The sequence below is a fragment of the Canis aureus genome, chromosome 5, assembly GCF_053574225.1.
Source record: "Canis aureus isolate CA01 chromosome 5, VMU_Caureus_v.1.0, whole genome shotgun sequence".
NCBI classification, from domain to species: Eukaryota; Metazoa; Chordata; class Mammalia; order Carnivora; family Canidae; genus Canis; species Canis aureus.
Window position 1 is genome coordinate 19,784,203 of NC_135615.1, and position 14,742 is coordinate 19,798,944.

A 14,742-nucleotide genomic window follows, 5' to 3' on the forward strand; every position below is an offset into this window, starting at 1 on the left:
CCAATGGAGCATATATAATGTTCTGTGCCAATGGTTCTCAAATTATGCAAGCAGAACTGTAATATTCTTACTGTGACATTTTTTAAATGGTGTACCATCCTAAACTTCTAATGAGGCTAGAAAAAGTTCCAACCTCAAGTGTAAACTGCACAAAATGTTTGTAACGGATGAGGCGGTACACCCAGGACAAGGTCATAGGTGTCGCCCTTTTTTTCTGTTATAGACACACATGGAATGAGGTGAGAAACAATGTGCAAGGCAATGGCCATTCTTTAAATAAAACTTTATGTTTTTAGAGCAGTTCAAGGTCTACAGCAAAATTGAGAAGGTCGTTTTTTTAGACTGTTAAATAACCTCAGCTCTTTGGGACGGCGAGGTTCAGTACAGCTTACCAGGAAGTGTCTGGCAAATGTAGCCCCGCTTGCTGTCACACGTGTCATCCATCCATTTTCCTGCATCTCTTGACTTCCCTCCAATAATAACAACACAGTCAGCCTGTACATTTGTGGAGAAAGGGGGGGGGGGAGCAGCGTGAATCAACAATTGTTTAAATAAATTAATAAGCCAAAAAAAAAATCCCTCATTCCCAACCACCAAATTTAAAGACATCATCCTAATTCATTGACAGTTCTGGCCAATTCACCCTTACTTTCCACGCAACTGCTCACACTTTCTATGTGGATCTCTCACAATGAACTCTTGCTATTGTTTTTAAAGATTTTATTTATTTATTTGAGAGAGAAAAAGAGAGTGAGGGAGCATAAGCCACAGGGAAAGGCATAGGAGAGGGAAAAGCAGTCTCCCCACTGAGCAAGGACCCCTATGTGGGGGCTCAATCCCAGGACCCTGAGATCATGACCTGAGCCAAAGGCAGATGCTTAACTGACTGAGCCACCCAGGCACCCCTGAACTCTTGCTGTTCTTAATCAAAAGTCAGATAGATTTGGATAATTTTAGAGACAGGTTGGAGAAACTTTGCCATCAGAAATTACTTTAATCCCTATCAAAATTTAGCAATCAAATGTTAGAATACAATGTCTTCTCCATCTTAATTCTCATGATTCAACCCCCCAAACAGGTATCCTACTGTTAAAGGGAAATAAATATAATCTATATTTTTTATTGCTAATTTAATTCATAAAATATCATTATGGATTCAGACCAAATTGTTGGCATGTAGCTAGAAAGCTTCCCATCTTATTTGCAATCTTACAGGGAAGTATGCCAGGCTGCAAAGAGTTTTCTATTTTTTGTTGTGAATATGTTTGCAATATCAAGCTTCCATAGGATAGTCTGAGCCAAAGCAAATAAAAAAGTCATAAGATCTGCACCTGCCAAAGTTTTCATCCAGTGTTTCAGATGAAGATTTTGATTTATTACATGTTGGGCTTCTTTAACCTATCAGTTCTAATAATTATATTTCACACCTATAATATCTGGCATTGTTCTAAGTACCATCTATGTATTAATTCCTATAAACTCACATCCATCCGATGTGGTTGGTATTATGAGTATGCCCATTTCATAGCTGAGAGCTCTGAGGCACAGGTTAATAGAGGCACAGGTTAACTTGCCCAAGGTTGTACAGCTAATAAATAATAGCTAGGATTCAAACTCCAGGCATTCAAGCTCCTAGCACAGGCCTTAGTCACTGCACTACCCAGCTTCTCAACAAGTGAGGAATGCAAAGCATGCTATGAGCAGGAGTGGCCCCCCAGGAAGGGTTTCTTGTTGATAAAGAGCCACAAAGGAAGGAAGATTGGGTGTTTTCTTGACTGGATAGAACGACTGGAACTTCTCTACCATGCAGTAATGAAGAGCTAAACCAACATACCAATGATGTAGAGCAGAAAGATGGAAAGAACCCCAGTTATTAGTTATTAGTTACCCCCTAATCCCTGATCCATAGCTACCACTGCTTGCAATGCTGCACCAACTGCCTTTGTGACCTCCATGCCTCTAGCCTCATTATCCTATGAACCTCAACCCCCAGGAACTCCTGATCCTGCATTTACATGCTCCACTCATTCCCATCTTCCTTCTTAGCTTTTCTTATCTTCCATTACCCTGGCTTACACCCTACGCTCTACTTCAGAAAACCTGTACAGAACAAGTATGTTTCCACTACAAAAGACATATGAAAAGCTCTCTCACACTCTCTTTATCACACCGTGTTTAATCCTCTTCATTTTTCAAGTCCTAGAAATTGTAACAACACAGTATGTGTGTTTTGATTACATTTTTGTGAGATAAACTTTATATTTTTCACATACGAAGAACAAGTCTACAAATAAATTCAACAAAAAATTGTTTTTTCCTGGATGATGAGATTACAGATTTTGCTTTTATTGTTTTTGCTTGTCTTTATGTTCTCAAAACAAATGAACAAAAACCACTTGAGCAATAATTTTTACACAAAATTCATGTCTCATCCAGAAATTTTTCTAAGCAAACCTTGCCTCATTCCATTCTGCTTGAATTTCTTCACTAAGTTTTTAGCCTTCGTGAATGTAATGAAGATTCAAACAATTTCTCCACAGAAAATCACCAACCCATCATCTAAATGTATCTGCCCTACACAGAGCTAACCCAATTAGTTATCGTAAAGGCACCATTGTGATCAGATAATTTTTCTGCTCTAACCTTTTCTTGCTGCCTATCTGACAAAGTCCAATTTAAATGGGGCATTTAAATTTCTCTAAATTCTGCATCAACCTTTCAAAGTTTACTCCTACTTCCTTTCTGTATAAAAGCCTTGTTATATCCAAAGTCATGTACTCCTGCCCAGCCCTACCTGGTGTCTTTTTCCTGAAGACTTTATTCACCTTGCCCAGTTAGCATGGCCTTCCCCACCCCGCACACCCGATCATTGTTTTAAACCTCTTGAGAGATCACTCTATCCCACAGTAAGCTTCTTTCCTCCTAACTACTACAGGGCTTTATAACTGATCCCGCCATCACGCCCTTGCATTTCTCACCATCTTCTTTCCCGTGGAAGACTTGTAGTCTAACAAAAGTGTGGGCTTCTTTAAGACAAGAACAAAATCTTTTGTTTCTTCATGTTTTTCCTCAATGCCTAGTGCGGTGTTTAACACTGATGGGTTGACTGTCCAATGATACAAGATTAAAAGTACTAAAATAAAGAAACAATTATCTGTCTCTTAGGTTAATATATGAGAGCAGCGAGCACAGTGGCACACAGTAAGTGCTCTACAAGTAGTAACTCAATCATGATAATTTCTATCTTTAGAAGTAGTAGTAGCTGGGCATCTGGGTGGCTCAGTGGTTGAGCGTCTGCCTTCGGCTCAGGTCCTGATCCTGGGGTCCTAGCATTGAGTCCCACGTCGGGCTCCCCACAGGAAGCCTGCTTCGCCTTCTGCCTATGTCTCTGCCTATTTCTGTGTCTCTCATGAATAAATAAATAAGAATCTTTTTTTAAAAAAAAAAGTAGCAGTAGCTGCCAGACGTAAACCCCTAATGATACAAGCTTCAAGAGTTTAGAGGCAGTTGATACAGCTAAAATTGATAACTCTGGGTTCAAGTGTACATACTGACTGCAACATAGGCCCAGATTGGAGCTGGCTTTCCCATCCATTGAGGCCGCCACCACCTACCCCACAAGCTGAAGAGTCCATAACTGAATTTACACCCCTTCCCTCGAGGTTGGCTCAATCTAAAACACTTAAGATCCGCAAGAATGAACCAGATCAAGGAGAACTCTGGTAGATTTTTCACAGATTAATCACTAATATGATGACTCTAAGTAGGCTGACGGTGCATGGAGAGGTGACCTGAAACTGATATTTACATCTTCATAGGAAAGACTGCTCCTTCTTCCACCAGGGTAACCTTTCCCCCAGTTTGTAAAATGAACTCCTCGCCCATCCGTCCAAAGGAATGTGTGCTCTGAATTCACATCATTCAGCCCAATCCAGGCATTAAAAGTGGAGTCCTTCATATGATAGGTAAGAAATGCTGAAAGAAAGTTCCACAGGGTAATTTTAAACTTTGGTGGGGGAGGGGAGGAAGATACTCAAACTACGGAAAATATTCAAAATACGTAATTTTAAAACATTGAGTACATGATTCATGTCTTTATTATGATTTCAAAGCACTTACCATGAAAACAAACACATTCTAACCTAACATCACGTTATCACTTCACTTTGTACTTTGGAAAGTTTCGTATAATAAAAGTCTGGGTATTTATCCGGGCCGCTGCAGATAGTTGTGCAGGCCGTGCCCTGCCCAAGGGCAGTGGGGAACTGGGACAGGGTGGCTGAAATCCATCCCAGGCCCTGTGCTCCATTTCATACAGCCCAATCTGGGTTGTGGCTGCCTGCCATCCTGCAGGAAGAGGCACTGTTTCTAATTCATACGCAGTCATCCCATGAGTTTGCAGGTGTCCTGATTCTTTAAATAAGACAATCTGATTATAATAATGAGGGGGCAAACAGGGTGCTTCATCCAGAAAACTTCTAAAAATGAAACCTACTTGTCAAAACAAGAAGCATTAGGCTGTCACATTATCACTACTTTGGATTTCCAAACCAAAAGAGCCACCCAATTAGAACTTCTCCCGGGGAGCAACTGTCAGGGGTTGGTGGCCGTCCACCAGGTGTGCTTGGACCAAGGGGGCATCATGATGCTAAGCACTCCCCTCAGTAGGAGAGAAGATTTGGAAAAATGCACAGAATGTAGAACAAGTGTGGCCTCTTGCTTCCTTGCCAGTTCTGCACAGAGAGGTTGGTGGCAAATATTCAGATGCTGTAAGGGGCTTAAGTGAAGACATGCCCCATCCCCTGTCCATTTGCCCTTCTGCACGCCTCCCACACCACACGCTGCCTTCCATGGCTAGTGACCTCATCTGCCAGCAGCCACGGACACCTAGGTGAATGAACATCAACTCTACAGAATATTTTCCAAACATGCTTAAATCCGACTCCCAAATGCAAATAGGATACTGAATGACTAAGCATTTGGGTTATTAAAAAGAAAATGCAAAATAGAAAGAAGCCTGAAGAGATACAATTATCTGTTTATTCATGAACAAACATTCCACAGAAGGGTCACTGTTACGTGTTTATTCTCCTGCCAGACTAGCAGACGCAGTGACCACTGTGCTCAGGGATTTGCTTATTTCTCAATCAAAGGTGAAAAAAATAAATAAATAAAAATTAAAATTAAAAAAACAAATTCTTTCAACATTTTTTAGAGCGAGAAGAACACAGCTAGATATTTATTTTGGTTTTGTTTTATTTCCTAAATAAGATCAGAACTTTCCCCATCCCCAACTTGAGATGAATGTGGAAAAGCACTACCTGCCAGGATTTCAGCACTGACTTTGTTTCTGCCAACAACCACAATAAGAATTCAACAACGTGTGTCTGTTTTGCCAGGAATAATGTTATTTTATCTGAAAATTGTTTCCTTCTGCACATCTCTATTACCCAGGTTCTAATTTTGTGATGCCAGGAATCAGCACTTTGTGGTTAAGAGAAGAAATCAATTATTATGTTTCTCTGCTGGGTAGCTAGGTCCAAAATGTGGTAGGCCAGTTAGAGAAATATGAATATTATATTCTTAAAACGTTTCTATTGTGTGCTATGGTTTGACCCTTCTCTTTCAATGTCTGGCAAGCTGCTGAACTTGACAAAGGCTCTCAGTGAAACTTTGTTTGATTTATTGTATCATGTGTTCCAAGAGAGCACATGGCGGCATTTACAGAGTAAACATTTGAGACAGTGCCACAGAGGGTTTTCCTGTGTCTTTCTTCTTTTGTATATTTTGTACCATGTTTTCTAGTAAATGATTCTGGAAGTCAAAGAATCTCAGAACCAAAAGGGAACTTAGAAATTATGCAGTTCCTCAGCTCCCCCTTAACATCTCACATAAACTCATTCGTACAAACACTCGTTGTAGATCTTTCGTGCTTTGTACCAGTCAGCATGTGTGACTCTATGACATCCCGTTGAGAACTTCCCAGTGTAAGCATTTCACAGCCCCGTAGAGAGCTCACAGAACAACTTATTTAATCAGTTCTAATTGTTAGAATGGCTTCCCAATTTTGAGCCTAAACCTATTTCTTTGCAACTGCCATCCATTGCTTCCTTCTGGAACTATACAGGTTTACATCTTCTCTTTTCAAAGCCCACAGCCTCTCTTTCTGGGGCTGTGAAAGCTGAGGTTCCTTCAAACAAGCCTCACTCAATGCCTGCTGTGGCTTCCAAAACTTCCATGAATTTAGTTACTTCATCTGGCTGGTCTGTAGGTGGGCAGCATCCTTCTTAAAATGACAGGTCAATAATATACTGTAAAATCTATTTCAGGTAAGGTGGCCATGAAAAGACCATTGCCAAATTGGTCAACTATCTTTCTCTTGACAGTATAATAAATTTTCCAATCTGTTCTATAGATATGGTGAGTTTTCTCCTTCAATATTTTCTTCAAAGCTCTGGTTTATCCTTACATTTTATGGGGGGGGTGTCTCCATTTGCTCAAAGTTCATATTTAAAAATTAGTTTTATTGCATTTTAAGGTATGTGATCAACCAGTTAGAGGCACAATAAATGGAAAACAAACAATTTTTCCGTTTTACTTCTAGAACTACTCTACTTCTTTGACTGCTTGTAGGGTGAGGATAACCTGCTTCACACAGTTGTCCTAACAATGAAAAGGGACTTTTTCAATCGGAGAAGGATAAACATTATATGTTCTCATTCATTTGGGGAATATAAATAATAGTGAAAGGGAATAGAAGGGAAGGGAGAAGAAATGGGTAGGAAATATCAGAAAGGGAGACAGAACATAAAGACTCCTAACTCTGGGAAATGAACTAGGGGTGGTGGAAGGGGAGGAGGGCGGGGGGTGGGGGTGAATGGGTGACAGGCACTGAGGGGGGCACGGGATGAGCACTGGGTGTTATTCTGTATGTTGGCAAATTGAACACCAATAAAAATAAATTTATTATTAAAAAATAAAAATAAAAAAAAATAAAAGAGATACCACCTCACACCAGAGAGAGTGGTGAAAATTAACAAGACAGGAAACAACAAATTTTGGAGAGGATGTGGAGAAAGGGGAACCCTCCTGCACTCTTGGTGGGAATGTGAACTGGTGCAGCCACTCTGGAAAACTGTGTGGAGGTTCCTCAAAGAGTTAAAAATAGAGCTACCCTATGACTGAGCAATTGCACTACTGGGGATTCAACCAAAAGATACAGATGCAGTGAAAGGGCAGGACACCTGCACCCTGATGTTTATAGCAGCAATGTCCTCAATAGCCAAACTGTGGAAGGAGCCTCGGTGTCCATAGAAATATGGAAAAAGAAGCTGTGGTCTATGTATACAATGGAATATTACTCAGCCATCAGAAATGACACCCACCATTGGGTTCAATGTGGATGAAACTGGAGGGTATTATGCTGAGTGAAGCAAGTCAATCAGAGAAGGACAAACATTATATGGTCACATTCATATGAGGAATATAAATAATAGTGAAAGGGAATAAAGGGCAAAGGAGACAAAATGAGTGGGAAATATCAGTGAGGGAGACAGAACATGAGAGACTCCTAACTCTGGGAAACGAACAAGGGGTAGTGGAAAGGGAGGTGGGTGGGGGGTTGGGGTGACTGGGTGACGGGCATTGAGGGGGGCACTTGATGGGATGAGCACGCACTGGATGTTATGCTATGTTGGCAAATCAAACTCCAATAAAAAATATGCAAAATAGAAAAAAAAAGAAAAAAAAAAGGGACTTTTGTGTTAAATGCCCAGCACAGTGCCTACAACTGAATAAAATAGTTCTCCACGTGTGTTTGGGTTTTCTTCCCTGCCTAATGTTTACTCTGGAAAACCAAAATATCATTTACTATCAGCAGGAGAAAAGAATTACATATTTAAGGGCATCACTGATTATACAATGGTTGCATACCTTGTTCTTTCTCATTGTGGATTGATACCAGATTTCCCCCAAATCCTATGCAAGCTTTTCGCGCCTCTTGCCAATTTTTTCTTTCTTCTTCAACAAATCCAAAGATTTTGAAACACTTGGATGAAAGAAAAAAAAAAGGAACTAAGTAAAGATAATAGTGTTTGCTTTAAAGAAATTAAAATTCTTCATGAAGATTATAGCTAAATATAATTTTTTTTCCAACCAAACAGAGATCCAAAAGGCTAAGTTAGTTTTATCACCCACAAACTTCCTTTGCAAAGTTGTTTTCTTCCTCAGAACAAAGGACACATCCATTTGGAGAGTATCTTCAAGTATACTCTCAATTTCCATAGAGAACTTGAAATAGCAACCTCTATCCTTGCCTAAAATTTTCTAAAGTCACTAGAGAAGCAAAAGTTACCACCATACTGAAAGATTCGCATTGTCAATCCACACACTGATCAATGCCACAGCTACAACTAATTTTTTTAGTACCTTGTTATTGTAAAAATGCCAGCCCTCCTTACAACCTCCTGGGACAGAAGGCACTGTAGGAACAACTGTGGCATTGATGCTGCTGTTGTGTCTCTGGCAAATGAAGGCATTTGGATAACCACAATTAATGTCATTCCAAAACCCTGGCAAAGAACAAAATAGCTAAGTTAGACTTACATATTTGCATTTAAAAACACTCTTTTTTTAAAAAAATGCATTTTTTTATAGATTTTATTTATTTATTCATGAGAGACACAGAGAGAGAGGCAGAGATACAGGCAGAGGAAGAGGCAGGCTCCCTGTGGGGAGCCCAATGTGGGACTCAATCCCAGGACTCTGAGATCACAACCTGAGCCAAAGGCAGATGCTCAACCACTGAGCCACCCAGGTGCCCCAGTGCATTTATGTTTTATAAGGAGTCTCAGAAAATGGCTTAGACTACAACCATCATTTTTACACAAGTAACTAGAAAGATCCATGCCATATTCTTTTGTTCTTTCACTTAAACTGATAATAGTTCAACTTTATAGATAGCTTCCTATGAGCCCAGAATAAACTTAGTGTTGCAGATGTATTTTTTTTTTAAAGATTTATTTATTTATTCATGATAGACATAGAAAGAGAGAGAGAGAGAGAAGGGGCAGTGACACAGGAGGAGGGAGAAGCAGGCTCCATGCCGGGAGCCTGACGTGGGACTCGATCCTGGGACTCGATCCTGGGACTCCAGGATCGCGCCCTGGGCCAAAGGCAGGCGCCAAACCGCTGAGCCACACAGGGATCCCCTGCAGATGTATTATCTATATCACTATTAAGAACTAATAATAGTAATCTAATAATATCTAAACTTATATATACGAAGCATTTGTTTAGTGTTTTAGATATATTACATCTTTAATCTTCTCAACAATAGGTAAATTCTATCATTATTCTCATTTTACAGATAAAGATGTGGAGAGAGAGAAGGGAGATAGATAAACATTCTGGATATTTTGCTCAAATCAAAACATAAAGAAATGTTTCATAAAATGAGAAACGACACAATTGTGTCATGTATTAGAGCAAATGTTAAGCATCCATTCTCACAAACAGTTAACACTGCTGAAATTAAACTTCTTTATTTTCTCTGCTTTTCTTGCCTGATTTAAGTGCACGACTTGCTACTTTTAGCCTAGGGATGTAGCAGATGACACATCATACGACAAGGCAAATTCACGAAGATTTTTATATTGTCTACCTGAATTTGAATACATGGTCACGCAGTTTTCATCGTCATTTGCAAAATTAGGTTCACCTGTGGCCCAAGCCACGTAATCCACTTTGCTTCCATCCATCCAACTGGAAAAGAAAATTCAGGCATTTAGCAGTAATAATACAAACATTAGGATAACTGGCTGCAGTTTGGTGTGGGAAACAGATTAGTCAATGAAGATGAAGAGAGTATGGAATTTTAAGCAAACAGAAGAGAGGAGTCTACAGAGACTAGCAGGAAAAAGCCCAAGAAGTTGCTGCTTCCCGTGGCACTGGGCTCCTCTGCAGCAACCTGATGCCTTGGCTAGTCTGTCTTCTTTTCCTTCCCTGGAAGAAGCTACCTTTAGTCTTGAAGTGAGAGAGATAATGGAGATCCCAGTTTCTCTGGAAGTGGGTCAGAAGCAAACAGCCTCTCACAGTACTTATTAGACATGATTCCCACAAAACAAAACCACCCATAGAGAGAGACCAAGAATTCAGAGTTTCTCATTAAGCCCATACTCTGATTTTTATGTTTATTCTAGGTTTCTCCTAAGGTATGTGGGTCAATACTTATTTTCATAAATTATAGAAATTCAGAGACTGTTAGCTGGAAAGAGAGCAAGAGATCATCAAATTCAACCCTCTTATTTTAGAGATGATTAAAATGGGTGCTTGTCCAAAGAAGCATCAAACATTTCTGATCTTTAAAAATAATGAGTGTGAGTTTTGTTCTCTATTGCTCAAAAATGGCAATTAATGGCCAAGCAGAACATATGTGGCTAAAACATCCGTGCCTGAGCCAGGAAGACATATCTGCTCTTCAAGCTTAGGAGAACATTGTATTAATGAACAAGGAAAGAAACCCCAAAAATGTACTAATTTCCTCCCTCCCACAGCTTTTCCTGGCCCCTGTATCTAATGGAAAACAGTACAGTCATTCCTTTGAAGGGAAAGCATTTCGTGCAGTTGAAAGGGGATTTCAAAGTAGTGCTGTGAAAGCAGTAAGTGGGGCATCTTAAAGGCCCCTTTAATCCTGTGCACCAAGGATGGTCTAAATGGGAATCATAATTTTTAAAATAAGTTCAGTATTCATATATGTATAATATATCTTCTTCGTAGATCATTGGCTAACATGTGACAAAACCCTAAAACAAAGACAGGTGGAGTTTTGCAAGATTAAATCAGACTTTGAGTTATCTGTTTGAGAATTATGATGCTGAAAATATGAAACAGGATTTTTAAAAATTCCTTTTGTTTTTTTAAAGACGCATTTTAGATTGAGAATTCAGTAGGATTTTTAAAAATGTATTCAGCAAAACTAAAGTCTTAAAAATAACTCTTAGATATTTATCAGATTAGTCTCTGAAGCAAAGTTGTTTTATTTTGATGTACTTACATAAACTTTTTATCCAAGCTGATCATTAAGCCAATAAAATATGCTGGCTGTGCATCATTCCTGTTTACCTAAAGGATGGAAGTTTACATATAGTTCAATCCATACTTATATGATAGGAAAATTCTTTTTTTTAGAATATTTATTTATTTGTGAGAGAGAGGGCAAGTGGGGTGAGGGACAGATGGGGAGAGAAAGAGAATCTCAAGTAGACTTCATGCTGAGCACAGAGCTGGGGCTGACATGGGGCTGGATCTTAGGACCTCAAGATTATGACCAAAGCCAAAACTAAGGGTTGATGCTCAATCAACTGAACCACCCAGGCACCCCTATAATAAGAAAATTCTTAAACAAAATGTACTTATTAATGAGGCAGCCCATTTGGAACCTTTTCTAAGAACAGATTCATGCAGAGATTTTGTTGTAAAAGTTATGTTTTTCATAAAAATTAAAAGAAAAATATTGGGGTGCTTAGCTGGCTGAGTCAGAAGATCATGCAACTCTTTATCTTAGGATTGTCAGTTCAAGCCCCACATTGGGTGTAGAAACAAAGAAATAAGCTTTAAAAAAGAAAACTATGCACACTATATAAGAATGTGAAGTTATAAAACAAATACCTTAAATCATTCTCTATAATACCAAATGGCTACAGTAATTATTAGGTTGTTGGAAGATATTCTTGAAAACAAAGTAACCACATGGTATTTTGTTTCTGAAGAAAGACTTCATCCACATATATATTTGTGCAAATTAGGAAATATCCTCAAAATTTCAAACCAAAATATATCCACAAAGATGAAGGTAAGTCAGACTATACTCTAATCCCTTTGTCAGCAAATGAATTTTTATTTTTTCATTACGTTAACTTTATTTTTTTCTGCTCTCCCTCTTACCTCCCTTCTGATAAGCAACAAGGATGTCATGAAGATTTTTAAAAAGAAATACTAAGCCAAGTGCCTTTGGAAAAAAAAAACCCTATACTTTCTATGTTATGTGACAATTTCTGTACAACCAAGAAAGATTTTTTTAAAAGATTTACTTATTTATTCATTCATGATAGACAGAGAGAGAGAGAAAGAGAGAGAGGCAGAGACATAGGCAGAGGGAAAAACAGGCTTCATGCAGGGAGCCTGATGTGGGACTTGATCCCGGGTCTCCAGGATCACTCCCTGGGCTGAAGGCAGACGCTCAACTGCTGAGCCACCCAGGCATCCCAACCAAGAAAGATTTTTATGTGAATAATCAAGCTTTTTTTTTTTTTTTTTTAATAATCAAGCTTTTAACCAACAATTTGGTCGAAATAAGATAGGTTTTTAAATAATCAACCTACACTGTACACCAAGAGTCCAGGATTGATATATAACAACGAGTTAAGAATTATGATATTTGAAAATCAAATTAGTGAACTCAAAGCCATCATGTGTAGGTCTTCACAAAGCCTCGACTAAAAGCTTTCTGGGTTCTGTGACTCTGCATTGAATATTTAAGCAATCAGGTCACTTGTTTCTGTTACGGCCACCACTTGCCTGTCCTCCTCTGGCATTCACATCTTCCCCAACCTTAGAAAATTCAAATACAGCACATAACTTGAAATTGCACCATGGGGTACCAATAGTAGGCATTATCTTTGCTTATCACATCACTGTTTCATTCTTAAATTAATCAAATTCTTACATATTTCCATAGAAACTTCTTTTTACTTTCACTTTGAATAGAAACAAGATCGCCAAAGTTCTTCTTGCAAAATTCTCTGGCTTTGTCCATGGTTTCCTTCTCTTTGCTAAAATAATACTGGTAGTCTTTGTAAATAACCCACCCATCTTCAGTGACTGGCGGATCTGAAAAATTAATGAAAAAGGGTGATGAATTTTACTTAGACAAATTCAAGAATCTGGTATGTGTGGTTCACAAAAGTGAAAAGGACAGAGTCGCTTTATCAGAGGTATCTGAAACTCTGAGAACCCAAATAAGCAAGATATTTAAGCCAAATACAGACTGCATTGCCTAAGGCCAGATATCCACCTTGCATCAACTCTGGAACTTTTTCTTCTCAATTAAATTCCATGTATCATCATTGGGTAAAGGAACTCTTAGCGTTATTTTTATCAATAGGATCACAGAGCTGGCAGGAGTTACATACCTGCACCCATGATGTTCTGAGTTCAAGAAGTGGAAGCTGGGAGAAATCAGCTTTCATCTCAATATAACAAAGAGCCTGTAACAGATGGACTTGGGTGCTTCAGTGTATACCTGGAGAATCAAGGAATTCACATACCAGGAGGGCTCCTAAGCCTTCTTCCAAACCATGGTATTCTACAATTCTGTGCTATTGTAGGCTGAATAAGAGTCCCCAAAGATATCCATGTCCTAATCTCTGGAATCCATAAATGTTACCTTATGTAGAAAAAGATACTCTGTGCATGTGATTAATTTAAGGGTTTTGAGATGGGGGTGAGATTATCCTAGATTATCCAGCGGGCCCTAATATAATCACAAATATCCTTAAAGAGGGAGATCTGACTACAGAAGAAGAATAGAATGTGATAAATGAAGCAAGATGCTACAGTGCTGGTTTTGCAAGATGGAGAAGGGAGCCACCAACTAACAAGTGCAAGAAATGAAGTTCTAGAAGTTAATAAAGGCAAGGAATCAGATTCTCCCTTAGAGCCTCGGGAGGAAGCATGATCCTGCCAATTTTGACCCAGTGAAACAGAGTTCATATTTCTGAATAAGTGTGTGTTGCTTTAAGCCACGGGGTTTGTGGTAATTTGTTACAGGAATCATTGGAAACTAACACAGTACTAAAGAGGCGATCCAGCCCCTTGGATTTGATTCAAGTGCCCTTGAGATATTGTATTAAAACTCCTTGTGTTTGTGCATGTGAGCATCTAGAGGAAAAGGTCCAGACTTCCACAAGATTCTCAAAGATATTAAGAACTCTGCTCTTCCCAGGTTAAGTATGTCTCATAGAGAAAGGAAAGAGAAGAAAAAAAGGCTACCGATATGGAGTTCACAAAATATGAAAACACCTACTGTCTTGAGGAGCTGGCGTTGGCTCAGGTTTTGGTGTTTTTCCTGGAAAACAAAAGAAAATCAAATCATAAAGTATGCTGGAACTTCTGCAATCACATGTCCTTCTAATTTTACTATTTTCACTGGGTCAAAATAGCTAAAAATATAACTGCTCTCTCTGTCTCCTCCTCTTCCACTCCCTAATTCTCTTACCATGTCGTAGAGTTAGAGAATGAAGGACAGCAGAATTAGGTAAGTAACAGCCACCAGAAATTGGAAGACACTTTTCAGGCCCAACAAATAGTGTCATATAAAGAAAAAAAAGGAACACAAGTTTTGGATTCAGAAAGCCTAGGTTCAAATCCCAGACTAGGGCTTAAATTGCCTACCTTCAATTCTTTCAACTGCAAAAAGGAGTTAGTAGTATGTGTAGAGAGGTAGGGTAAAATATGTGTGCTATTGGTATGTAGAAGGTACTCAATAGATGATAATTAGCTGTGAAATTACTTAAAATTTTATTATTTGAAACCATTAAAGATGAACTATTTGTTTATAAAATGTTTTCTTCAAAAGAATCTCATTTTTATTAAATGTATATTTTACTAAAAGTTAAATAAACTTTCTGTCCAAGTAGTTAATGATGTATCTGGACTTTGTTGGAACCTGATAAAAGGACTCAG

General features: G+C 38.8%; 1 protein-coding gene across 3 annotated transcripts in view; it reads right to left on the reverse strand.

The window, feature by feature from the left end:
• Positions 1-14,742, reverse strand: part of MRC1 (mannose receptor C-type 1) — a 95,940-nt gene that overhangs the window by 16,761 nt on the left and 64,437 nt on the right. For all 3 annotated transcript variants that reach the window (XM_077897042.1, XM_077897043.1, XM_077897041.1), the window contains 8 exons: positions 14,084-14,125; positions 12,725-12,888; positions 11,054-11,121; positions 9,662-9,762; positions 8,428-8,570; positions 7,933-8,047; positions 3,809-3,975; positions 393-495 (listed from right to left, as the gene is read on the reverse strand). In XM_077897042.1, the coding sequence (XP_077753168.1) occupies positions 393-495; positions 3,809-3,975; positions 7,933-8,047; positions 8,428-8,570; positions 9,662-9,762; positions 11,054-11,121; positions 12,725-12,888; positions 14,084-14,125 (903 nt within the window). The remainder of the gene's footprint in view (positions 1-392; positions 496-3,808; positions 3,976-7,932; positions 8,048-8,427; positions 8,571-9,661; positions 9,763-11,053; positions 11,122-12,724; positions 12,889-14,083; positions 14,126-14,742) is intronic.